Here is a 25777-nt window from a genome sequence, read left to right as displayed (position 1 = left end):
GGGGTGGGGGGATGCACAGGAACGGAATCAGTGATGGGTGCTGAGTCCAGGGCGGTGTCCAGACAGGGACCACAAGGGACACCTTCAAGCAGCTTGGTTTGAAGGAGAGGAGAGACAGAGGGGCAGTGGATGAAGGAGGATGGTTTTAGGGTGGGAGGGATCAGCCAGGACAGAAAAAGGAAAACAGCCCTAAGCAGATGGATGCAGAGGACAGGATTAGCGAAGCCAGCTCCACTTCATTCACAGCCATCAGCAGCGGGGTATCTGACAAACAACAGGCCGCAAAACCACAGCCTGTCCTCAGTCCCCTAGATTGGTTCTAAAACGAAAGATAATTGACAAAGAAAGGTCTGTGGGGCAGGGTGGTCCTCACCTGAGACATGAGAGCGTCACAAGCGGAGGCAAAGCCAGTTCCAACGGAAATCCCAGCGACAGTCACAACCTGCAAGGAACAGCAGACCAGGTGTGGCAAGCATCCGGGGACCAGGCGGGAGCAGCTGGTGATCTGTGTCTCAGATCACATGGTGTCCACATCTGTCCTTGTCGACTGTCACACAGGACGTACAGTCTAACTAAAGGATCACAGTCACCTGCGTCAACCAGGGGCGCCAACAACCTAGTTTTTCCTAAACCCACGGTGCATTACAACTTCTGTATTTAATAAAAGCAATGTTGTGGTTAACACCTGACGGTGATACCCCTGATCTACGGTGTGCATTTAATGATAATAACAGCAAACCTGGACTGAGCACGTGCTACGTGCAGGGTCGTCCCAAGCCCTTCACACACACAGTGCTACGATCACTACTCCCATTTTATGGGTCATCTGAGTCACAGCAAGTTTACATCGCTCAGATGGTGACCCGAGGCTGGGCAGCCTGGCCCCAGGCTCTGGTCCTCCAGTGAGAAATGGCACTACTTTTGTGTCAGCCTCTCACCCAGACCCCACCCAGTGCCCCCGACAACCAAGGGCACAAGCAGTAACCTGTAGGTAAGGGTCAGAGCCCAGCAGAGTTGGGTGGGGGGAGCTGAAGACCCTCGTTTCCATCCTGGGCTCACGTTTAGCAGTGACGGCAGCCCCAGGATGACCTTGGCTGAGCAAGACCACCGACTCCAGCCCCCAGGAGGCGGTGACAGGCCACCCTCAGAGCAGGAGGGGCACCCACCCCAAGACGCCCTCTGCTCTGCAGACGCCACCCAGGACAGCGTCAGGGCAAAAGCCCCAGAACACCTCGGCGTTCCAGGAAGAGAGAAAGATGAAGCATGCCAATTTCTCAAGAGTTTTGTATTGAAAAACAACGTCACACGTGAGCCTTTTTTCGGTAAACGGATGCACTTTGGTGTCATTCTTCCTCTACAACTTCAAGTCCATCTGGGTCAAGTTACTATTCAGAGACGGCTTTGGTTAAAGTCAACGAGCTTTTACCAACCCAGCCCTGATGTCACACTTCCCCTCGCAGCAGCCAGTGTGACAAAAGATGCACAGGAACTGCTACTGTATCTCTCAGAGCACGTTATCCGGGACACGGGCTTCCACATCTTGGTGTCCACCTTATGAAACTACAAGAGAAACTCCCTATGACTTAGCATCAAGAAAAGCTGCTCTTCCCTGAGAGATGGCTCAGGAACACTTGGGGGAACCACATGGGTGGGGAGTTCAGAGCAGATCTGCAGCCCCTCAGATGCCAGTCACCACCACCCCACCTTGCGTCTTCTTCCATCCGCGTGTCTTGGACCCGACTCTATCTGCCTTGAAAGTATTTTTATAAACCAACTCAAATGCTTTGTGGAACAAGGTGGGTATATAGAAATGTTCTTTTCTTTTAAAACCAAACACTTTTGTAAACCCTCTCATACTATATCCAGAGTTTTTTCACAAGGTAAAAAAATTTCTAACTGGGCCTGGCTTTCATAAATAGAGTTTTCTTGAAATGAGTCTATTGTCTCCCTAGCAATTTGTTACAATTTAACAGCTGATTAAAAGCAAAAGTCTGGCCACCCACTGCCCGGGAAGACAGGCACAGACCCCCTTATCTAAGACCTTATCCACACAAACACCTGACTGGAACATACCCACCTTCCCACATGCCCTTTTCAAGCCTGTCTGTATAATTTTTGGTTTGTATTTACTGTATTATTATATTTTTTCTTGTTAGTCACACACCAAATCTGTTTGTTTTTATTGAAATATAGTTGATTTACAATGTTGTGTTGGTTTCAGGTGTACAGCAAGTGATTCCGTTTTATATATGTGTATATGTATCTATTCTTTTTAGATTCTGTTCCATGATGGTTTATCACAGGATATTGAGTATAGTCCCCGGGTGTATTCCTATTTTATTTTTACTTCAAAAACTAGGAACTCTTTCATTACCCTCTTATCATTGAGTGCTTTAGGGGAAAAACAGAAAGAGGAAAGAATCACCAAAAAACACATATAAAATCTTAATTCCCCTCCCAAGATAGGTTTCAAAATAGTTTTGGTGAAATAAATGAAAAAACAGGCACCGTGGGATTCTACATGCATACACAATCATCATGCTTTAAACCCTCACCATGTTACAGATGGGAAAACATAAAGGCATAGAGCTGAGAAGAAAAACATACATTCAGGGGACGCCTGGGTGAGAGCCGGCTCGCTCGGGTCTCCGAAGTTACGCATTTCTGAGACGTCTGCTGGGGCCGCATCTCTGCTGGTACCAGGCTCAGCAAAAGTTAACAGGAGCTGGCCGATCACAAGAAAGCAGGCAGAGACAGACCAGCACAGCGCGGAGGAGGGGGCTCTGGGCTGCCCGGGAGTCCTCAGGGACAGTTTTGTGCAGGTGACGCTGCCCTGTCTAGGCAGACACAGCCGGACCTCACACGCAGGTAACAGAAAGCAGTGGACACCACAAGCAGGGGGCTGAGATGCCCGGAGGTCAGAAGCCGGGAGGGGCGCGACTCTGGCTGCAGAATGGGGGAGGGCAGGATGCAGTCAGGGCGGGAGGAGGGGAGGCCGTGCGGCTGGCAGGAGGGATGAAGGCCGAGCTGGGAGAGTGTAGCAGCAAACAGAAAAAAAGTGATTTTAAGAAATGTGGGAAATTCAGGCAGCAGGGCTTGCTGACTGATGCAGATGGGGGGCCGTGTACGGTGCTCCCAGGGCAGGATGGTCACCAACAAACAGAGGAGGAGGGGGAAGAGGAGAAGCACCAACTCCCGGAAGGGGAACCAGGAGGACGGACAGGTGCGAGGAGTTCCCAGGAGGGAGGTGGGGGGAGGCGGCCAGGTGAGGGCGAGTCTCTGGAGATTGGGGGCGGGGCGGGGGGGGGTCACTGGCTACTTTCGGAAGAGTAGGTTAAATGGAACAGTGGGGAAATAGAGGCCAGTTTGCAATGGGGAGAAAAGGAAAATGAAGACGCAGTGTAGACGTTCTGGCAAAGAGCGTAAGTGGATAGAGGCCAGAGAGGGGGCTACACAAGGAGAGACTTGGATACTTTATCGTAATTCAGTAGCACTAGTGAAAGGGAAGGGGCTGGAGGAGAAAGGATGGTTCTGAGCCCAGGTAGAAGGCTGGTCTCAAAGAAAAGAGTGATGAGAGACTTCCCTGGTGGCACAGTGGTTAAGAATCCGCCTGCCAATGCAGGGGACATGGGTTCGAGCCCTGGTCCAGGAAGATCCCACAGGCCGCGGAGCAGCTAAGCCCATGAGCCACAACTACTGAGCCCGTGTGCCACAACTACTGAACCCGTTCGCCTAGAGCCCATGCTCCGCAACAAGCCACCGCAATGAGAAGCCCGCGCACTGCAACGAAGAGTAGCCCCCACTCGCCGCAACTAGAGAAGGCCTGCGCGCAGCAACGAAGACCCAATCCATGCAGCCAAAAATAAATAAATAAATTTATTTATTTTTTAAAAAAAAGAGAGAGAAGAGTGATGGGGATCCAGGTGGCAGGGCTGAAGGAAGCGGGGGCGGTGGGGCGGGTCAGGCACTGACTGGCCCTGGATTCTGGGAGGGGACCAAGCGGGGGCTGCAGAGCAAGCGAGGATGGAGGGATCCCAGCATGGGAAACCCCCTTGAGGGCAGAGGCCAGGCAGCACAGGTGTGAGGCCTTGACAGGGCTCCAGGGATAAAGGGTGGTGAGCGGAAGTGTAAAGTTTAAAGCTTCTGCTGTGGGTGCACGCGGAGGGCTGGAAATGTGCAGGGCATGGGGCCCGATGTGCATTTGGGGATCCTGGAAGCCAGCGAGATGGAGGGAGGTGGACCCACACACCCAAAGAGACAAGCACTCAGGTTGTCAGTGAACACAGGAGAGGCCACCTACAGATCAACAAGGAAAAGTACAGGATGGTGTACCAGATAGGTTGTCCAAAACTGGGCGCTGAGAAAGGAGAGTCTGCATGCAAAAGAATGAAACTGGACCCCTATCTCACACCATACACAAAATCAACTCAAAATGGGTGAAAGACTTGAACATAAGACCTGAAACCATAAAACTCCTGAAAGAAAACTTAGGCGGTAAGCTCCTTTAACAAGTCTTGGGCATGATTTTTTGGATCTGACACCAAAATTAAAGGCAAGAAAAGCAAAAATAAATGGGACTACATGAAACTAAAAAGCTTCTGCACAGCAAAGGAAATCATCAACAAAATGAAAAGGCAACCTACCAAACGGGTTCACCCAATAATAGACCTGTAAATAAAATGTCTGATTCCACATACCAAGGTAGTCTCAACCATAAGGAAAACTTCTGTGGCCCCGCCATGATCTTAGGGCTCTACCCACCTGGGTGGGAACAGGAGGGGCATTTTCTGAGACTGGGAAAGACCATCTGCCATTACCAGCAGAAGCTTTTCACCTTCTTTGAAAGCATGGATGAAACGCAGGAGAGAGGCAGCTTTCCACTACATCACCAACAAAAATGCAGGGACTTCAAAGCGGGTGTAATTTCAATCCATGGTGGAAGGGAGACACTTTATTACAAGGCTGAAATAGCTCCACCTTAATGAACTGTGTCATTCAAACTAACAGCAGTCAACCTAGTTCTAGATACGTTATCTGGTTTAACTTCATAATAGAAAAAAAAAATTTTAAAAAGCAGTTCTTTTAGTTCTACCAGCAGAATTTGCCTCATTGCTACGAATTCTTTGCAGTACCTGGTCCCCAGACCAATTAGAGGTCGGTCACCATGGGATGGTTTGAGTACACAGAACACCTTTTCTAAGTAGTTGACACAATCTCCTTCCAAATCTAACGATAGGGTAATGGAACCCCCGGGTCAAGCTCGGACCCTGTGAAGGTGCAGGTGTCAGGCATCACACAATTCAAATTCCAGGCTTTTCCAAGTCGTCAGCCCCCTCCAAAAAAAGAAAGGAATGTAAAAACCTACCGAGACAGCAAGCGTAACCGCATCCAGCTCGACCTTGCCCAGGTGTCCGCAGAATACGGAGCTGACGAGGCTGATGAGAAAGGTCAGCAGCTGCGCGAGGAACTGCGGGGGGGGGGGGAGGAAAGCGGAGGACAGCGCGTTACACCGACCCTCCCGCCCGGACCGCGGGGGACGGGGGGGACCGCGGGGAGAGGGTCCACGGGATGAGGGACCGCGGGGGACGGGGGGTGACCGCGGGGAGAGGGACCACGGGATGAGGGACCGCGGGGGACGGGGGGTGACCGCGGGGAGAGGGACCACGGGATGAGGGACCGCGGGGGACGGGGGGTGACCGCGGGGAGAGGGACCACGGGATGAGGGACCGCGGGGGACGGGGGGTGACCGCGGGGAGAGGGACCACGGGATGAGGGACCGCGGGGGACGGGGGGGACCGCGGGGAGAGGGACCACGGGATGAGGGACCGCGGGGGACGGGGGGGACCGCGGGGAGAGGGTCCACGAGATGAGGGACCGCGGGGGACGGGGGGTGACCGCGGGGAGAGGGACCGCGGGGTGGGCGGCGCGGGGCCGCGCACTCACCACTGGGCCCGCGAGCGCCTCCAGCTCCGCCGTCTCGCGCCCCACGTCGGGCGGCAGCGCGCCCCGCAGAGGCCGCAGGCATTCGCGCCAGCCGAGGGTCCCGGGCCGCTGGGCGCCGTCGCGGGCGGACGAGGGGCTCTCGGCGGCGGGCGGCGCAGGGGCTGCGGGGGTCTCCACGGCGTCGCGGGAGGAGCTCGGCGGCAGGCGCGCCAGCTGCGGGAGCGCGCGCGAGGCGGCGGGGGGCGGTGGGCCAGATAGCGTGGGGGTGGGTAGGCGGGGCGGCGGGCGGTGGCGGGATTGGGGGTGGGGAGGCCCCGCCCCGCCCCGCCCCGCCCCGCCCGCCCCGCCCGCCCTGCCCGCCCCCTACCGCCGCCGCCCGCCCCCTACCGCCGCCGCCTTCCGTGGCCCGCGGGACTCGGGGGAGGGGCGGGCTTGGTTGGGGGCGCGGAAGGGTCAGGTGGGAACAGGGCAGGGGGGGCCGAGTTAGCCTTCGCTGGTTTCCGGGTGATGTCTCCCCCCCCCCCCAGGCTGGGTCAAAGAATTTACTCCCCGGGGGGTTGCGCTCCCTGCCGCCCGAAATTTGCAGCGGGTACGACGAGCCCCCGTGCCCGGTGGGGAGGTGACGAAGAACTCGGGGTGCCCGGTGGGGAGGGAACGAAAAGCCGGGACGGGGGCTTTGCTGGGGCCCCACCGCGAGGGCCACCTTGGGTGCAGCCTTCGTCTTGGTCCCTGGAAGGTGACCCTCCACTTAACTGACCCAAGAGGAATGAAGCGCTGAGGGTGGAGATGCCTTAAGGGAGTACCTCCACCTCTCCCCGCCGAAATCTGCCCTGGGGTGTTTTTCACTCAAAGGAGCTACCTTTTCTCATTTTGTCCATTATCTGTTCGCCACGCCTAGCTGTTTGTATCCACCCCAGAACGCAGCGTACTTAGTAGGTAGTGAGGCTTGCTAAGCGTGGAGCTAGCCCGGCAAGGCGGCATCCAAGAATGACCCCTTAATCCAAGGCCGCTGTTGACTCGCCCTCCCACCCGCTAAGAGGAGTTAGCAGTGATTGGATTTTCACAGCTCCAAAGACTTTCCCAGTGATTGCCAAGGCCAAGGAGAAGGGCGCATTCATTCAAACCTCATCTTTTTGAGATGGGGCCGCACAAAACCTTCCGGATATACCGCGTCTCTGCCACTAAAAGCCTGCGCCTTTTTTAAGACGAGGACAGGCCCAAACAAGACGAATAGGGCCTGCCCAGGACCCCATCCTCCCCTCTCCTAGAACACTCTTTTCATTTTTGCTGCCTTCCAACTTTATCAACTCTTCCTTCTATCAGAATAGGAAAGGGTCTGATTTTTCCCTCCAGTTTGCCTGGATTAGCTCTTCGAAGCCTGTATTTCTCTCTGTGGGATGCCCACCACTCAAAAACAAAGTGCTGGTCCTTCATCCCTCCCTGCGCCTGCCAACATGTCAATCCAAACCCATGTTAAGACAGGCCCTTGACAGGAAGCATGCTAATTGATGCCACCTGACTCCTTTCTTCTTCGTAATCTGTCTTCTCCCCTTTTAGTTTCTTAAGCATGTCTACCACCCTTGGTACCAAATGAATATTAACAAGTGTCGTTTCCCGCTGAATAATAATCTAAGGGAAGATACACTGTAAATACATGAGGGAAGATACATTGTCAAATGTATTTTAAATAATTCACATAGTAAGAATCCTTAAGTCCTTGGTATATGGGTTTGTGTCTAAAAAAAAAAACAGTAAGCAGAAGAAATATACAAAGCCATACCTCGATGCATCCGGTACACAGTGGTCTTCGATTGAAATGGTGGTGGATGTAATCTTCCAGACGTTGTTTTGGACTAGCACATACTTTTTACCTTCCTTCCTTTTCTTCATCAGAAAATATATCTTGGAACTCTCAGTTCTTGACCTCCATGGGCACAGCTGAATAACGTTAACTGAAAACGAACTGCCACCTTTAGGCCAATGAATTTTTGTTGGTAAGGTCAGAAGCATCCCTTGGCTTACTCTCTCTCTCCCTCTCTCCCTCTCTCCCTCTCTCTCTCTCTGTCTCACCACATCACTGAATTCGGACATAGACTCTCACTAAAATCCCCACCAGCAAGATGACAATGACCCCGAAGAGCAGAAGCCCTCACCGCAGCGCCAGCTGTCTCCCAGACAATTTCCACGCGGCCCTTGGATGAACCTCAAGACGCTCTTACTGGCATGTCTGCTGATCCGACTGAATCTCCTCTTTTTTTTCAACATCTCTTATCCACATTCCTCCATGGTTTTCAGGGCCTGCTGGAGATGAAAAGGAACTCAGTGCCTTAAAAGGGTGTTTTTCTTCTATATAAAAGGAGATGAGGGCTTCCCTGGTGGCGCAGTGGTTGAGAATCTGCCTGCCAATGCAGGGGACACGGGTTCGAGCCCTGGTCTGGGAAGATCCCACATGCCGCGGAGCAACTAGACCCGTGAGCCACAACTACTGAGCCTGCACGTCTGGAGCCTGTGCTCCGCAACAAGAGAGGCCGCGACAGTGAGAGGCCCGCGCACCGCGATGAAGAATGGCCCCCGCTTGCCGCAACTGGAGAAAGCCCTCGCACAGAAACGAAGACCCAACACAGCTAAAAATAAATAAATAAATAAAATTAAAAAAAAAAAAAGGAGATGCATGTATGCACTACTAGCTGGGAGAATGGTAATTCAAGAAGCAGTTGCTACCATGGAGAATAAAGGAAATCCTATGTCAGGTGCTGTCCACTCACCCACAGACACGGACTGGATCCAGCTGCGGTCAGCTGGGGTCCTCAGGGGCTCTGCCCCACCAAGTAACGCAACAAATAAGGTAGCTCTTTAGGTTAAGAGGCTTCGGGGAAATGTTCAAGGGGCCAGCACTCATCGAATTAGCATCTCAGAAAGAGAATAAGGCCAGTGGAGGAGAAAGATGACCTAAGAGATGATTTAAGGCCGATCACAGCACTGGGGAGAGATGCGAGTCTTCCCATCAGAGGGCCTGCTAAGTACCAGGCAGAATAGTGACCCAGACCTAGATTTAGTCTCAGGATGCCTCAGAAGAGTAACAATAAGGAAAATACTCTAAATGCTTGCATCAGTACTGAATTGATCACCTGCAGCTTTTAATGATCTGTAGCAGTGTGTCCATGTCTGCAATTAAAGCAAACAAATTTCGGGGGCTTCCCTGGTGGCGCAGTGGTTGGGAATCCGCCTGCCAGTGCAGGGGACACGGGTTCGAGCCCTGGCCCAGGAAGATCCCACATGCGGCAGAGCAACTAAGCCCGTGCGCCACAACTACTGAGCCTGGGCTCTAGAGCTCATGTGCCACAACTACTGAGCCCGCATGCCACACTACTGAAGCCCATGCGCCTAGAGCCCGTGCTCCACAACAAGAGGAGCCACCGCAATGAGAAGCCCGCGCACCGCAACGAAGAGTAGCCCCCGCTCGCCGCAACTAGAGAAAGCCTGCGTGCAGCAACAAAGACCCAACGCAGCCAAAAATAAAAACTAAAAAAAAAAAGCAAACAGACTTCAACTGTTTACCTGAAATTGGGTGTTCCTTATCATTTGTTTCTGAGACATTATTGCCCTATTTAAGTGGGAGCTCAGCGCAGCAAATCTCGTTGTGAACACCTAGACAGGCCCGTCCCAAGAGCGGGGGCAGCTGTGTCATACCTGGGCAAAGTGGGTCCTGGGAGAGAGCCGCAGTCCTGTCCTGGGCCACATTTCGTTTCAAACTGGCAGGTACCTGAGCCTAGAAAACGAGACAAAGTCAATCCACAGGCTTCACCACAGTACTAATCAAACACTTGCTTAATTCCCCAGTGAAGCCATTTTCTTTAACTGACGTGTAACATGGGAGCCTCTCTAGTGGGGTCAGTGGGTGGGGAAGGTTGGATGGAAAAAAGATGAGGGCAAGTCGGGGACCGGGATCCTGTAGAATTCTCCCTTCCTCGTCCTTCACTTCTTTTCTCCATCCCCTATTTAACACCCTACACTGACCCTAGGAAGTTTACAGACAAAGATGCCCACAGGTATCTTAATGAAACACTGGGAGATCATAAAAACAGGATAAATATCAGGATAAATTTGATGACATTCCACCTTTCTCTCCAGTTCTAAAGCTTGTCCTGAAATTGGCTTTTCAAGAACAGAGGCGGAAGTTTAGCATAGGACCCAGGGAAGAAGAGAGCCCCTGTTTTTCTATCTGATGAATAAACAAAGGGGAACAGATAAAGCCAGGGTCACCGACCCTTCACATCTGAATTAAGTCCAGTTAAAACAATGACACATAGTCAATATTTTGTATAAGGGAAAAGAATCTGAAAAAGAATATACACACACACACACACCATATATATATATATATGGGTGTGTGTGTGTGTGTGTATATATATATATATATGTATAACTAAATCACTGTGCTCTACACCTGAAACTAACACAGCATTGTAAATCAACTCTAATAAAATAAAATAAAACAACAATGACAAAAAATAGCATTTATAATAAAAGAGAAAAGAACCTTCCAAAATAAGGGAGAGAGAGGTAAAACTGGTTGTGTGTGTTTTCCAGGAGAGGAGAGCAACGAGTATAGTTACCTGCTGACAGGCTTTTCTCCAATTTAGCCGGGCAATAAAGCCTAGAAAACACACAGCCTGAGAGACAGCACAGATGATGATCCCTAACCACAGACCTGGACGTGGAAATATTTAATAGAGGTTAATTCAGTGGAACACCAGCCGCCCTGGGGTGTATGTTTCTCCTAAGTACTGCTGAGAATCTGCTTTCATGGCTGAGGTGGAGCCCATGGTGAGCCAGAAACCTCCACCCTGCTCTCCCTGTTAGTTTCCAGAAGGTTCCAGGAAGCCCAGAAACCCCTAAGGCCACCTTCCAGGTTTCTGGATCTCAGAACAAACATTCAGAGGCTATTTTTGGCCATAACATTTGGCTTTAAGAAAACTGCCCATTATAAGGAAATACTCAAGGACAAACTACTGATACTTGCTAACAGTACTTCCAAACTACTATGCCCCGTTCTCCTCACCAAAGGGGACTGCAGATGTTGGGAGTCCCCTGGTGGTCCAGGGGACTCGGCAGTCTTTCACTGCCGAGGGCCTGGGTTCAAACCCTGGTCGGGGAACTAAGGTCCCACGAGCCGCATGGCACGTCCCCCCACCCCGCAAAAATGCACGTGTCGCCAGCCCTGTAAAGGACTGATGCTCCCTGCCTCGGAGCTTCGTGCAAGACCTGACTTGCTCTGACTTCAGTAGCTCCCAGGGCAGGATTATCCCCAGAGAGGCGACTACACAGAAAGAGTGGCTGAGTGGGAGTGGAGGATGGGAGAAGCCTCGCTGGTCTCAAAATACCATACAGACTCTGCCCCATTAACCCACACAGGACCCAGAGGGAGACCCCAGGTGGCGAGAGTTCTTTTGGCCAAGAGTGAACCCACAGCAGAATCTGAAACTCCAAGCTGGGAGAGCCTGAACATGCACGTGGACCGTGGCCACGGTGCTCAGACTATGTACAAAAATAGAACTCTGACCCTCAATCTAAAGCAACCTGCCCAGAAAGCCAACCCCTTATCTGTAATAAACAGCCCAGAAGCCAGCCTATGTCAGACTCGGGAGAGGCCAGATCCCTATCTCTAGGGATAATCCAAGAAGATAAATAATAACTTCTGCAATAACTGACCCCAAAATGTCCAAGCCTCCATCAGTAACTGACAGCTTCCCTAATTTCTGTCCCTGTTTCCAACTCAGGACCAGCCAGAGAAAGGCAGACATGGTCCCTGACCAAGCACACAGGACGCCCCACTTCCGGTCAGCCGGCCTCCAGCCCCCCCAGGCCAGCAGCCTCCAGCAGGGCAGCGCTGAGCCTCACCTCTGTCCCACCGTGAATCCTTCCTTCTCCTCAACCCGCCTTGGTGTCCCTGCCAGATTCAAGTGCTGGTGGCTGACACCCACCCCCCCCACACACACATACAGCTGGGCATGAAGAGCCTTTGCTGGTCCCCTTTGGTTGGTCTGCATTTACGTTCACACCTTCTAGTTCCTTCCTCCACACCAGCCAAACTCAGTTGGAAGCCAAAGGGCAAGGGTCACAGTGACCGGTGCACAGAGGCATCACATGGGAGGGTCATACATTGGGTCAGGCACAGAAGGGGCTGTAAACATCGACGTCACAAATGGGCGACCCAGGAGAGATGTCACGTTAGGACAGGGTCAGGGACAACGGGTCACACCTGTGACATATGGAAGTGACCCACAGGGTCATGCAGGGGCCTCTAGAGGAGCCCTCATCTACTCCACCTGTCCCCACACAAGCCACCGCCAGGGGCCTCCCATCCCAGAGCCTAGACAGGGATGTCAGAGGTTTTGTTCTAGAAACGTCTTCTCTGCCTGTGCCCCTCAGGTGCCCGGGACCCTCAGTCCCTGAGGCTTTTTACTGTCTGCACTTCCCGCCTGCCCAACACCCTGTCATTAAAAACTGTCCACGCCCAAATGTCCTTGGGAAGGTCTTCCTGTGTCCTACAGCATCCACCCGTGTGAATAACTTTTTTTGGTTGAGATAATATATTCACTTTGTGGCAAAAAATCAAAACATCATAAAAATGCATGTGAAGCATTTGGTTCCCACCTTTGCCCTCTCTGACCTTATTCCTTCTAACTAGTTGTTGGTGTCTTTTATAAAAACTATCAGTTTCTGTACATTACTTTCGTATTTCACCATCTCACTGATGTTTTTTGCTTTCAGTAATTTTTCAGCCATTTTAGGTCCTTCAGTTATGCAATCACATCTTCTGTAAATAATGACAGTAGTTTTATCTGCTCCTTCGCAATGTTTATACTTTGTTTTTTAAATTGTCTAAGTGTACGCTTTTGTCTTTCACCTAGGAAGTAACTTAGAACTGTTTTCTTTTTTCTTTTTTTTTTTTTTCTGGCTGAGCCACGCTGCTTGTGGAATCTTAGTTCCCCGAACCAGGGGCCACTGGCAGTGACAGTACCGAGTCCTAACTACTGGACCACCAGGGAACTCCCAGAAGTGTTTTCAAATATCCTAATTTTGATAAGCTTTTTCTGACTGATTTCTAGCTTAATCGTAATTTGCTCAGAGAAAGCGACCTGAGTAATACATATGGTTTGAAATTTGTTGAGATTTAGTTTATATTCTAGAAGGTGATCACGTTTTTATAAAATGTTCCATGTGGGGATTCCCTGGTGGCGCAGTGGTTGAGAATCTGCCTGCCAATGCAGGGGACACGGGTTCGAGCCCTGGTCTGGGAAGATCCCACATGCTGCGGAGCGACTGGGCCCGTGAGCCACAACTACTGAGCCTGCACGTCTGGAGCCTGTGCTCCGCAACAAGAGAGGCAGCGACAGTGAGAGGCCCGTGCACCGCGATGAAGAGTGGCCCCCACTTGCTGCAACTAGAGAAAGCCCTCGCACAGAAACGAAGACCCAACACAGCCATAAATAAATAAATAAAAAATTTAAAAAAAAAAGTTCCATGCGACTCAAGAACGCTGCTCTCTAATTATTGTACGCAGTTTTCTCTGTGTCCATTTGATCAACATTGTTAATTTTATTATTCAAATCTTTATACCTTTTGAATTTTTGAATTTTATTTTATTTTTTTATACAGCAGGTTCTTATTAGTTATCTATTTTATACATATTAGTGTATACATGTCAATCCCAATCTCCCAATTCATCCCACCACCACACCACCCCCCTGCCACTTTCCCCGCTTGGTGTCCATACGTTTGTTCTCTACACCTGTGTCTATATTTCTGCCCTGCAAACAGGTTCATCTGTACCATTTTTCTAGGTTCCACATTTATGCATTAATGTATGATATTTGTTTTTCTCTTTCTGACTTTCTTCACTCTGTATGACAGTCTCTAGATCCATCCACGTCTCTACAAATGACCCAATTTCATTCACTTTTATGGCTGAGTAATATTCCATCGTATATATGTACCATATCTTCTTTATCCATTCGTCTGTTGATGGGCATTTAGGTTGCTTCCATGACCTGGCTATTGCAAATAGAGCTGCAATGAACATTGGGGTGCGTGTGTCTTTTTGAATTATGGTTTTCTTTGGGTATATGCCCAGTAGTGGGATTGCTGGGTCATATGGTAGTTTTATTTTTAGTTTTTTAAGGAACCTCCATACTGTTCTCCATAGTGGCTGTATCAATTTACATTCCCACCAACAGTGCAAGAGGGTTCCCTTTTCTCCACACCCTCTCCAGCATTTGTTGTTTGTAGACTTTCTGATAATGCCCATTCTAACTGGTGTGAGGTGATACCTCACTGTAGTTTTGATTTGCATTTCTCTAATAACTAGTGATGTTGAGCAGATTTTCATGTCCTTCTTGGCCATCTGTATGTCTTCTTTGGAGAAATGTCTATTTAGGTCTTCTGCCCATTTTTTGATTGGGTTGTTTGTTTTTTTAATATTGAGCTTCATGAGCTGTTTATATATTTTGGAGATTAATCCTTTGCCCGTTGATTTGTTTGCAAATATTTTCTCCCATTCTGAGGGTTGACTTTTCGTCTTGATTGTAGTTTTCTTTGCTTTGAAAAAGCTTTTAAGTTTCATTAGGTCCCATTTGTTTATTTTTGTTTTTATTTCCATTACTTTAGGAGGTGGATCAAAAAAGATCTTGCTGTGATTTATGTCAAAGAGTGTTCTTCCTTTGTTTTCCTCTAAGAATTTTATAGTGTCTGGTCTTACATTTAAGTCTTTAATCCATTTTGAGTTTATTTTTGTGTATAATGTTAGGGAGTGTTCTAATTTCATTCTTTTACATGTAGCTGTCCAGTATTCCCAGCACCACTTACTGAAGAGACTGTCTTTTCTCCATTGTATATTCTTGCCTCCTCTGTCATAGATTAGTTGACCATAGGTGCATGGGTTTACCTCTGGGCTTTCTATCCTGTTCCACTGATCTATATTTCTGTTTTTGTGCCAGTACCATACTGTCTTGATTACTGTAGCTTTGTAGGATAGTCTGAAGTCAGGGAGTCTGATTCCTCCAGCTCCGTTTTTTTCCCTCAAGACTGCCTTGGCTATTCGGGGTCTTCTGTGTCTCCATACAAATTTTAAGATTTTTTGTTCTAGGTCTGTAAAAAATGCCACTGGTAATTTGATAGGGATTGCATTGAATCTGTAGATTGCTTTGGGTAGTATAGTCATTTTCACAATATTGATTCTTCCAATCCAAGAACATGGTATATCTCTCCATCTGTTTGTGTCATCTTTGATTTCTTTCATCAGGGTCTTATAGTTTTCTGAGTACAGGTCTTTTACCTCCTTAGGTAGGTTTATTCCTAGGTATTTTATTCTTTTTGTTGCAATGGTGAATGGGATTGTTTCCTTAATTTCTCTTTCTGATCTTTCATTGTTAGTGTATAGGAATGCAAGAGATTTCTGTGCATTAATTTTCTATCCTGCAACCTTACCAAATTAATTGATTAGCTCTAGTAGTTTTCTGGTGGCATCTTAAGGATTCTCTATGTATAGTATCATGTCATCTGCAAACAGTGACAGTTTTACTTCTTCTTTTCCAATTTGTATTCCTTTTATTTCTTTTTCTTCTCTGATTACCATGGCTAGGACTTCCAAAACTATGTTGAATAATAGTGGTGAGAGTGGACATCCTTGTCTTGTTCCTGATCTTAGAGGAAATGCTTTCAGTTTTTCACCATTGAGAATGATGTTTGCTGTGGGTTTGTCATACATGGCCTTTATTATGTTGAGGTAAGTTCCCTCTATGCCCACTTTCTGGGGAGTTTTTATCATAAATCGGTGTTGAATTTTGTCAAAAGCTTTTTCTGCATCTATTGAGATGATCATATGGTTTTTATTCTTCAATTTGTTAATATGTTGTATCACATTGATTGATTTGAATATATTGAAGAATCCTTGCATCCCTGGGATGAATCTCACTTGATCATGGTGTATGATCCTTTTAACGTGTTGTTGGATTCTGTTTGCTAGTATTTTGTTGAGGATTTTTGCATCTATCTTCATCCGGGATATTGGTCTGTAATTTTCTTTTTTGGTAGTATATTTGTCTGTTTTGGTATCAAGGTGATGGTGGCCTCATGGAATGAGTTTGGGAGTGTTCCTTCCTCTGCAATTTTTTGGAAGAGCTTGAGGAGGATGGGTGTTAGCTCTTTGCTAAATGTTTGATAGAATTCACCTGTGAAGCCATCTGGTCCTGGACTTTTGTTTGGTGGAAGATTTTTAATCACAGTTTCAATTTCATTACTTGTGATTGGTCTGTTCATATTTTCTATTTCTTCCTGGTTCAGTCTTGGAAGGTTACACCTTTCTAAGAATTTGTCCATTTCTTCCAGGTTGTCCATTTTATTGGCATAGAGTTGCTTGTAGTAGTCTCTTATGATGCTTTGTATTTCTGCGGTATCCGTTGTAACTTCTCCTTTTTCATCTCTAATTTTATTGATTTGAATCCTCTCCCTCTTTTTCTTGATGAGACTGGCTAAAGGTTTATCAACTTTGTTTATCTTCTCAAAGAACCAGCTTTTAGTTTTACTGATCTTTGCTACTGTTTTCTTTGTTTCTATTTCATTTATTTCTGCTCTGATCTTTATGATTTCTTTCCTTCTGCTAACTTTGGGTTTTGTTTGTTCTTCTTTCTCTAGTTCCTTTAGGTGTAAGGTTAGATTGTTTACTTGAGATGTTTCTTGTTTCTTGAGGTAGGCTTGTATTGCTATAAACTTCCCTCTTAGAACTGTATCCCATAGGTTTTGGATAGTCGTGTTTTCATTGTAATTTGTCTCTAGGTATTTTTTGATTTCCTCTTTGATTTCTTCAGTGATCTCCTGGTTATTTAGTAATGAATTGTTTAGCCTCCATGTGTTTGTGTTTTTTACGTTTTTTTCCCTGTAATTGATTTCTAATCTCATAGCATTGTGATCGGAAAAAATGCTTGATATGATTTCAATTTTCTTAAATTTACCGAGGCTTGATTTGTGACTCAAGATGTGATCTATCCCGGAGAATGTTCCATGTGCACTGGAGAAGAAAGTGTAATCTGCTGGTTTTGGATGGAACGTTCTATAAATATCAATTATATCTATCTGGTCTATGGTGTCATTTAAAGCTTGTGTCTCATTAATTTTCTGTCTGATGATCTGTCCATTGGTGTAAGTGAGGTGTTTATGTCTCACACTATTATTGTGTTACTGTCGATTTCCTCATTTATAGCTGTTAGCTGTTGCCTTATGTATTGAGGTGCTCCTACGTTGGGTGCATATATATTTATAATTGTTATATCTTCTTGGATTGATCCCTTGATCATTAGGTAGTGTCCTTCCTTGTCTCTTGTAACATTCTTTATTTTAAAGTCTATTTTATCTGATATGAGTATTGCTACTCCAGCTTTCTTTTGATTTCCATTTGCATGCAATATCTTTTTCCATCCTCTCACTTTGTCTGTATGTGTCCTAGGTCTGAAGTGGGTCTCTTGCAGACAGCATATATATGGGTCTTGTTTTTGTATCCATTCAGCGAGCCTGTGTCTTTTGGTTGGAGCATTTAATCCATTCACGTTTAAGGTAATTATCGATATGTATGTTCCTATGACCATTTTCTTAATTGTTTTGGGTTTGTTTTTGTAGGTCCTTTTCTTCTCTTGTGTTTCCCACTTAGAGAAGTTCCTTTAGCATTTGTTGTAGAGCTGGTTTGGTGGAGCTGAATTCTCTTAGCTTTAGCTTGTCTGTAAAGCTTTTGATTTCTGCATCAAATCTGAATGAGATCCTTGTCAGGTAGAGTAATCTTGGTTGTAGGTTCTTCCCTTTCATCACTTTAAATATATCATGCCACTCCCTTCTGGCTTGTAGAGTTTCTTCTGAGAAATCAGCTGTTAACCTTATGGGAGTTCCCTTGTATGTTATTTGTTGTTTTTCCCTTGTTGCTTTCAATAATTTTTCTTTGTCTTTAATTTTTATCAGTTTGATTACTATGCGTTTCGGCATGTTTCTCCTTGGGTTTATCCTGCCTGGAACTCTCTGCACTTCCTGGACTTGGGTCGCTATTTCCTTTCCCATATTAGGGAAGTTTTCAACTATAATCTCTTCAGATATTTTCTCGGGTCCTTTCTCTCTCTCTTCTCCTTCTGGACCCCTATAATGTGAATGTTGTTGGGTTTAATGTTGTCCCAGAGGTCTCTTAGGCTGTCTTCATTTCTTTTCATTCTTTTTTCTTTATTCTGTTCCGCAGCAGTGAATTCCATCATTCTGTCTTCCAGGTCACTTATCCGTTCTTCTGCCTCAGTTATTCTGCTATTGATTCCTTCTAGTGTATTTTTCATTTCAGTTATTGTATTGTTCATCTCTGTTTTTTAATTCTTCTAGGTGTTTGTTCTTTAATTCTTCTAGGTCTTTGTTAAACTTTTCTTGCATCTTCTTGATCTTTGCCTCCATTCTTTTTCCGAGGTCCTGGATCATCTTCACTATCATTGTTCTGAATTCTTTTTCTGCAAGGTTGCCTATCTCCACTTCATTTAGTTGTTTTACTGGGGTTTTATCTTGTTCCTTCATCTGGTACAAAGTCTTCTGCCTTTTCATTTTGTCTATCTGTGAATGTTGTTTTCCTTTCACAGGCTGCAGAATTGTAGTTCTTCTTACTTCTGCTGTCTGCCCTCTGGTGGATGAGGCTATCTAAGAGGCTTCTGCAAGCTTCCTGATGGGAGGCGGTGGTGGTGGGTAGAGCTGGGTGTTGCTCTGGTGGGCAGAGCTCAGTAAAACTTTAATCTGCTTGTCTGCTGATTCGTGGGGCTGGGTTCCCTCCCTGTTGGTTGTTTGGCCTGAGGCAACCCAGCACTGGAGTCTACCCGGCTCTTTGGTGGGGCTAATGGCGGACTCTGGGAGGGCTCACGCCAAGGAGTACTTCCCAGAACTTCTGCTGCCAGTGTCCTTGTCCCCACGGTGAGCCACAGCCACCCCCGCCTCTGCAGGAGACCCCCCACACCAGCAGGTAGGTCTGGTTCAGTCTCCCCTGTGGTCACTGCTCCTTCCCCTGAGTACTGATGCGCACACTACTTTGTGTGTGTCCTCCAAGATTGGAGTCTCTGTTTCCCCCAGTCCTGTCAAAGTCCTGCAGTCAAATCCCACTAGCCTTCAAAGTCTGATTCTCTAGGAATTCCTCCTCTCCTGTTGCCGGACCCCCAGGTTGGGAAGCCTGACGTGGGGCTCAGAACCTTCACTCCAGTGGGTGGACTTCTGTGGTATAATTGTTCTCCAGTTTGTGGTCACCCACCCAGCGGTTATGGGATTTGATTTTATTGTGACTGTTCCCCTCCTACCGTCTCATTGTGGCTTCTCCTTTGTCTTTGGATGTGGGGTATCTTTTTTGGTGAGTTCCAATGTCTTCCTGTCAATGATTGTCCAGCAGTTCGTTGTGATTCTGGTGCTCTCGCAAGACGGAGTGAGGGCACGTCCTTCTACTCCGCCATCTTGAACCAATCTCCCCAAATCTTTATATCTTTAACCAACATTTTGTCTGCGCCACCAGGGAAGCCCCGCTATTGTTTCTTTATGGTCTCAGTTTTTAGCTCTACCCAGTGTTTTTCATTTTCTTTGCTCCTAGTCCTTGCCTCCCAGACCTTTGTCTTGGGTCATTTTCCTTCTTCCTGAAGTACATCCTTCACATAGTCCTTCAGGGAGGGATGCTGGTGGTTTCATTTACTTGAAAATATCTCTGTTCTTGAAAGATAATTTCCCAAGTATATAATTGTAGGTTGGCAGTTACTTTCTTTCAGTAGTTTGGAATTATTAGTGCACTTTTCCTGGCTTCCATTGTCACTGCTGAGAACTCTGCTTCAGTCTAAGTGTTAGTTATTTTTTTTAAAATAATCTTTTTTTCCCCCTCTGGTCGTTTTTAAAATCCTTACTTTCTCTATTGTGCATTTCTTTATGTGGTATATAGGTATTCTCTCTTAATTTATTTTCTTTTAAAATATATTATGAGGGCTTCCCTGGTGGCGCAGTGGTTAAGAATTGGCCTGCCAACGCAGGGGACACGGGTTCGAGCCCTGGGAAGATCCCACATGCTGCGGAGCAACTAAGCCCACGCACCACAACTACTGAGCCTGCGCTCTAGAGCCCACGAGCCACAACTACTGAAGCCCGCGCACCTAGAGCCCGTGCTCCGCAACAAGAGAAGCCACCGCAATGAGAAGCCCGTGCACCACAACGAAGAGTAGCCCCCATTCGCCGCAACTAGAGAAAAGCCTGTGCGCAGCAATGAAGACCCAACGCAGCCAAAAAATAAATAAATAAAATAATAATTAAAAAAAAAGAAAGCAAGCCTAGGTTTGAAAAAATAAAATAAAAAATATTATGAGCGCATTTTGCCTGGGACTTTATATGCTAAAACTAGGTGGACCGTTTTTTTTGTTTTTTAAATTGGAGTATAGTTTCTGTACAATGTTGTGTTAGTTTCTACTGTAGAGCATAGTGAATCAGCTAGACGGATACATATATTCCCTCTTTTTTGGATTTCCTTCCCATTTAGGTCACCACAGAGCACTGAGTAGAGTTCCCTGCACTATACAGTAGTTTCTCATTAGTTATCTATTTTATACATAGTATCAATAGTGTAATATGTTGGGACTTCCCTGGTGGCGCACTGGTTAAGAATCCATCTGCAAATGCAGGGGACAAGGGTTCAAGCCCTGGTCCGGGAAGATCCCACATGCCGTGGAGGAACTGGGCCCGTGAGCCACAACTACTGAACCCACATGCCTAGAGCCCGCTCACCACAACTGGAGAAAGCCCGCATGAAGCAACGAAGACAAAACCCAGTCAAAAATAAAGAAATTAAATTAAATTAATTGAAAAACAATAGTGTATATATGTCAATCCCCATCTCCCAATTCGTCCCCCGCCCCCCAGAAGGCCTGTTTTGAGGATGTATTTTTTTCAGAGAGAATTTACTTCTGCCAGCATGCTGGGGGTCCTACTGACTGGGGAATTATCCATTAACTTCTTGACTTGGAGATTTTGGACTATGCCTGTAGAGTGAACGCCGAGCTGAAACTTATGTTTCATAAAGTTAGATCTCGTGAACTTCTAACCAGATTTAATAAATATTAATGTCTTGGCTACTTTCATTAAAAAAATTTTTTAAAGTAGAATCTGCTTCCGTCCCCTCTTCCTCCTCATTCCCTGGATGGGAACCATCCTCCCAGATCTGGTGTGTATAATTCCGATCCACAGTCCGACATGGATACATATTAAGCATGTAACCATTAACATGTATAGTATGTGTTTACATTCTTTGTGTGTTTAAAGTTTTTGTGCAGAGGGGGAGGGGCAGGCCTTGCTCCTTCCCAGGCAGATTTTTCCAAAATCCAAATCCCAGCCCACTAGGCACCCACTTGGAGCAATTGAGAGCGTTTCACCAAACACCGTGCATATGGCATCAGACTGTGTAACCTGAAAAACGCTCCTGTGATTTTTCGCATCTGTACAGTGGGTATGATTTTTTTTTCTCATCAGTCAATTTCAGGTTTTGATTCCCACCATGGCTATCACACGGTTTCGGTTATTTAAAGTTTGTACCTGCCTAGCAACAGTATTCTCATTCCTAAAGAGATTAATATGCAGATCTGGCAGAGGACAGAAATTAAGTGGAGACCAAATAACTTTCCCAGCTACAGTTGATTATTCATCAGTTGCTAAACAGACAGCCGTCAAAGAGTGGACTTCTTGAGATGCAGATGAACCCACAAGTGTAAAGATTAAAGGAGGGAATAGGAATGTGGCAACACAACAAAATGCTTTAGAAAAACTGGAACCTATTTTAAGGACATGACACCAACTATAAGGAGAAATCAGAAAATCATGATTAAGAAGAGAGAACCATTAAATTTTGGCATCCCAGATGGTAGCACAGGTTTCTCTAATACACTAGCAGCTACACAAGATATGCCTTTTATTCACCAATCTCCTGAATTAGGTGACATGGATACCTGGCAGGAAAATACCAATGCACAGGAAGAAGACGATGCGGCAAGCCCAAGAAGTTCTGAGGCAGCAGAACAACAAAGGAAGAAAACGGAAAAGGAAGCACAGCGGCTAATGAAGAAGGAACAAAACGAAACTGGTGTGAAACTTTCATAACAAATGTTCTTCAGATGTCATGGTGCCAGTGGGAAAAATATGAGCTCCATAACCCAAGCAACATTTGCATGGAGCTAAGAGTATTTTCAGAATACAGATAACACTGCTTGACTTTAATGCATTCATCAGGCCATCCAGGACACCAGGAATCTCTCAAAGTCCCTTGAACTCTTAGTGACTGAGATTCAAAGAACAAAAAAGACTTATGAGACAATATTTCCTTCAACATGTTCCAACTGTAAGACAATTGTTTGCTGTAGAGAAATTATTACAAATGGCATATATCAGTACCTTTTCAAGCTGGTGTTTCTACCTTAATAAATGGGTGTAAATAATTTTATGGTGGGAAACAACTCTCCTGGCTATAATGCTTTCCTTCAATGTGCATAATGATAAAATGAATTCTTTTAAATATTCTTTTGTTTCCATGGTTACCTGACCTAAATCCGACAAACCTGCAGGGCTTTAACTTCTCATTTTTGTTGTCAGAAGCTGGTGTTGGCATACATTTCCTCTAACTTGAACTGGCATTGTTCATGTTTGATACAACATTAAGGAATTTGGTAATTTTGGTTTTCAAGAAAATGACATTAAATGCAATAATTTTATTTATCACAAAAAAATAAAGTTTTTGTGTAACTTGCTTTTTTTCAGAGAAAAAAAATTTTATTTTATTTAGTAATTCGTTTTCTGCTGTTGTTTTTAATTTATGAGAATTTTAAAAGAAAATAAATACAATAGTGCTGCATACATTTGATATTCTATTAAAATTTTAAAAATCATGTTAATTTTTTGTTTCATGCACAGCTCATGTACTCAAACCTGACGGTAATAACATACAGAAATTTCACTGACAATACGCAATAAAAATTATTCAAAGTGGCATAGCAAATCATTTTTGAGAATCCCCTTCACCGTATTTTCTAGCAACCTCTGTAAGATTAGCTCCTGTAACCAGATCATTCTGTGTCTGTCTTTCCGTGTTCCTTTCTCCTCTGAAGGCAAGGGGAATTGAACAACTGTGGGGGAAGAGTGGATCCTGGGGGTTTTACTCTTTTTGCAGGAACCCAGAAGAGTCTTTTTACATCGTTATTCACAAAACTAGCGGCTGCTGCCTTTGGACCTAATCCCTCAATTCTTCCAACCAGATGTATGTGCTCACCCAGGACTCCCATGCTCCCTGCACACTCACCGTCTCCTTCAAGGAACCCCTTGACATGTTTTTCCTTTCCACGTGTGACTTCCCTGAATGCACAGGTGTGCTCATGGCCTGTGCTTGCCCAGCTTCAAGACGGAAGAGCGAGCCCGGAGTCAGCAACAGAGACATCCATGGTTCAGTGGATAGGGGAGCTTACACGTCTGAAGCAAAGCCCTGGAGCGACACCCCACGGTGGGCTGCAAACTGCAGGCAGGACACGGTGGTAGCCTTCGCTCCCAAGGGGAAGGGGAGCGGGCCCTTTACAGGGGGAATTACATCAGGTTGCCTCATTAGTTACCAGGGAAACCAGTGGATGGGCAGGCCCCTCACCGCCCCTATGGTAAGCTGTCACCAGCTGGGTCCTGCGCATAGCGGTAGGTGAAACAGGCCCTGGCCGGGCAGGGGAACGTGCAGACGGCAAGAGAACAGCCATCTTGCGTGGCCTGGCCATACAGCTCCCGAGACCCCTGATTTTCTGCAGGCCCCCTCAGCAGATCCGCTCCTAGTTTGCAGCCACAGATACTAACACCGGAGGCTTAAGGGTTTCCTGTTATTTAAGATTCCAAACGCTTTCTTCTTCTTGGCTGGCTCTTCTGCCCACGTAGGAACAGGGCCGGTCCTGGTCTCCGGGGACAGCCGCGCAAGACCGCGCAGGAGCGGGCTCGCCGCCCGAGTGGGTGCGACCACCGTCAGGGGCGAGGACGTGGAGCGCCTGCGGGGAAGCCCGGCTCTCCCCTCCCAGGGCATCTCGGGGCCGCGGGGCTGCGCAGAGCTCGGCCGTCGCTCCGAGGCCCCCGGAGGCTGCTGTCCCCGCGGCGGGTGTGGACGCCCCCCGCGTGTGCGAGGCCGCGCCCAGGGCCCGGGGGAGCACAAGCAGCCCCCGCCGCCGTCCACCCCCCCCGTGCGGGTTCCACCTGCGGCCAGACCTGCAGACGCGAACGTGCAGCCGCGTCCACGTGCGGCCGAGCCCGCGGGGCGGTCAGATGAGGGCCACCTGCGGGGTCACGTGCAGAAGGCGCGGCGCCTCCCGGGGCGGGGGCTCCACCTCCCGCAGGGACACCCTCCGGGGACGAAGTCACCCGGGGCTGCGGGGTGGGGTAGGGGAGACGGGCGGGGCGGGCGGGGTCGCTCCGAGGCCCGACGCACCGCCCCTGCCGGTCCCGTGAGGAGCTGCCCTATGTTCCCGCTGGGAAGAAAAAGAGTGGGTTTTCCGAGCACCTGGGAGGATAATTCACCTCCGTGAGACCAAATCCCTCGCGTGGGGCCGCCACTCCGCTCCTCACGCGCCCCTGCACTTGGGAGGAAAAAAGCTGACTTGACCCCGACGTGACTTGAACACGCAACCTTCTGATCTGGAGTCAGACGCGCTACCATTGCGCCACGAGGTCACAATAAGCGTGAGCGTCCGCGTCATTAAAGGCCTCGCTGAGGCGGCGCCGTCGCGCGGCCCCGGAGACGCAGGCGCTTTCCCCGCGCCGCCCGCCCCCCCTCGGAGGAGGAGCCGGCCGCCACGCGCCTGCGCGACCGGGGGAGGGGCGCCGCGAGCGAGTGCGGGGCGTGGCCGAGGCCGGGGCCCGGCTCCTTCCAGAGACCCCCAAAAAAGAAAGAGGGGTGGGCATCTCCCATCGCCGGGAAACTAAGGACTTAATAAACGAGCTTGATAAACGCAAGGACTTTACTATTTTTTTTCACTTTGCAAATCAGCTCATTGCATTTGTCAATTTTTAAAAACTGAAGTATAGTTGATTTACAATTATTATATTTAAACTATAAAAATAAACATTGTCTTTGAGGAAAGCCAGAACAGCGCCTGGAAGAAAATTAGAATCTTTGACCATCCACCATCCAGACATAATCACTGCTAATACTTCCATGTGCGGTATTTCTTTTTGCAGATTTTTACCGGCTACATCCACATCCCAAATATGTTACTGGACTTTCAGCTGACAGCACACATCCGGAAAAGAAGCCATGAATTTTCACAAAGTGCCAATACTTGTGTATCCGGCGCCCAAATCGAGAAAGACATTAGCACCCGCCCCTTCCAGTCGCTTCAAATCCAATTCTGAGATGAGATAATATTGTACCTAACATTTTGTTAATATTATCACTTGTCACTGTATTGTCCACATATTTTAGTTGATATGTTTTCTAGCATAATGTTAAAGGGCTCACTGTCTACCTCATGGGAGTCCTAAGACCCTGCTTTTGGACAGTACTTTTTCCTTTTTATTAAATAAGAAAGATAAAACTATTAAATAAGGGAGTAAATATGCTTTTAAGTAAAAAAGCTACTAAGTAAGAAAGAGCGCTATCCTGATCTGCTTAAGAACGAGAAGCCATCAATTAATTCAATAAATACAACACCCTCAGGGCCTGGTGTTCTTTAGAGGAGGATAGATGGAGCCGCCCCGCCTTTGCCGGAGGAAGGGAAACCGTCTGATGCTCGCCGTGAAC

At 47.4% G+C, this 25777-nt stretch overlaps 1 protein-coding gene, 1 non-coding gene and 2 pseudogenes across 2 annotated transcripts in view; 1 reads left to right on the top strand and 3 right to left on the bottom strand.

The window, feature by feature from the left end:
- Nucleotides 1-7733, bottom strand: part of LOC133080424 (multidrug and toxin extrusion protein 2-like) — an 85260-nt gene extending 77527 nt beyond the window's left edge. Inside the window, exons 1-5 of the mRNA XM_061176315.1 lie at nucleotides 7724-7733; nucleotides 6311-6672; nucleotides 5944-6156; nucleotides 5366-5467; nucleotides 374-442 (exon numbers count right to left, since the gene is read on the bottom strand). Coding sequence (XP_061032298.1) covers nucleotides 374-442; nucleotides 5366-5467; nucleotides 5944-6156; nucleotides 6311-6672; nucleotides 7724-7733 — 756 coding nt within the window. The remainder of the gene's footprint in view (nucleotides 1-373; nucleotides 443-5365; nucleotides 5468-5943; nucleotides 6157-6310; nucleotides 6673-7723) is intronic.
- A 284-nt stretch (nucleotides 7734-8017) lies between these two features.
- Nucleotides 8018-12732, bottom strand: LOC133080423 (multidrug and toxin extrusion protein 1-like; annotated as a pseudogene).
- An 8773-nt stretch (nucleotides 12733-21505) lies between these two features.
- On the top strand, nucleotides 21506-22081 carry LOC133080421 (receptor-binding cancer antigen expressed on SiSo cells-like; annotated as a pseudogene).
- Nucleotides 22082-24636: 2555 nt separating this feature from the next.
- TRNAW-CCA (transfer RNA tryptophan (anticodon CCA)) lies at nucleotides 24637-24708 on the bottom strand. The gene has a single exon. It is a non-coding gene; the product is annotated as a tRNA-Trp (tRNA).
- Between the last annotated feature and the right edge of the window lie 1069 nt (nucleotides 24709-25777).

Source organism: Eubalaena glacialis, chromosome 19, assembly GCF_028564815.1.
Source record: "Eubalaena glacialis isolate mEubGla1 chromosome 19, mEubGla1.1.hap2.+ XY, whole genome shotgun sequence".
Classification (NCBI taxonomy): Eukaryota; Metazoa; Chordata; class Mammalia; order Artiodactyla; family Balaenidae; genus Eubalaena; species Eubalaena glacialis.
Note: the sequence above shows the minus strand (reverse complement) of the source record. Positions and strands in the feature narration are given on the sequence as shown.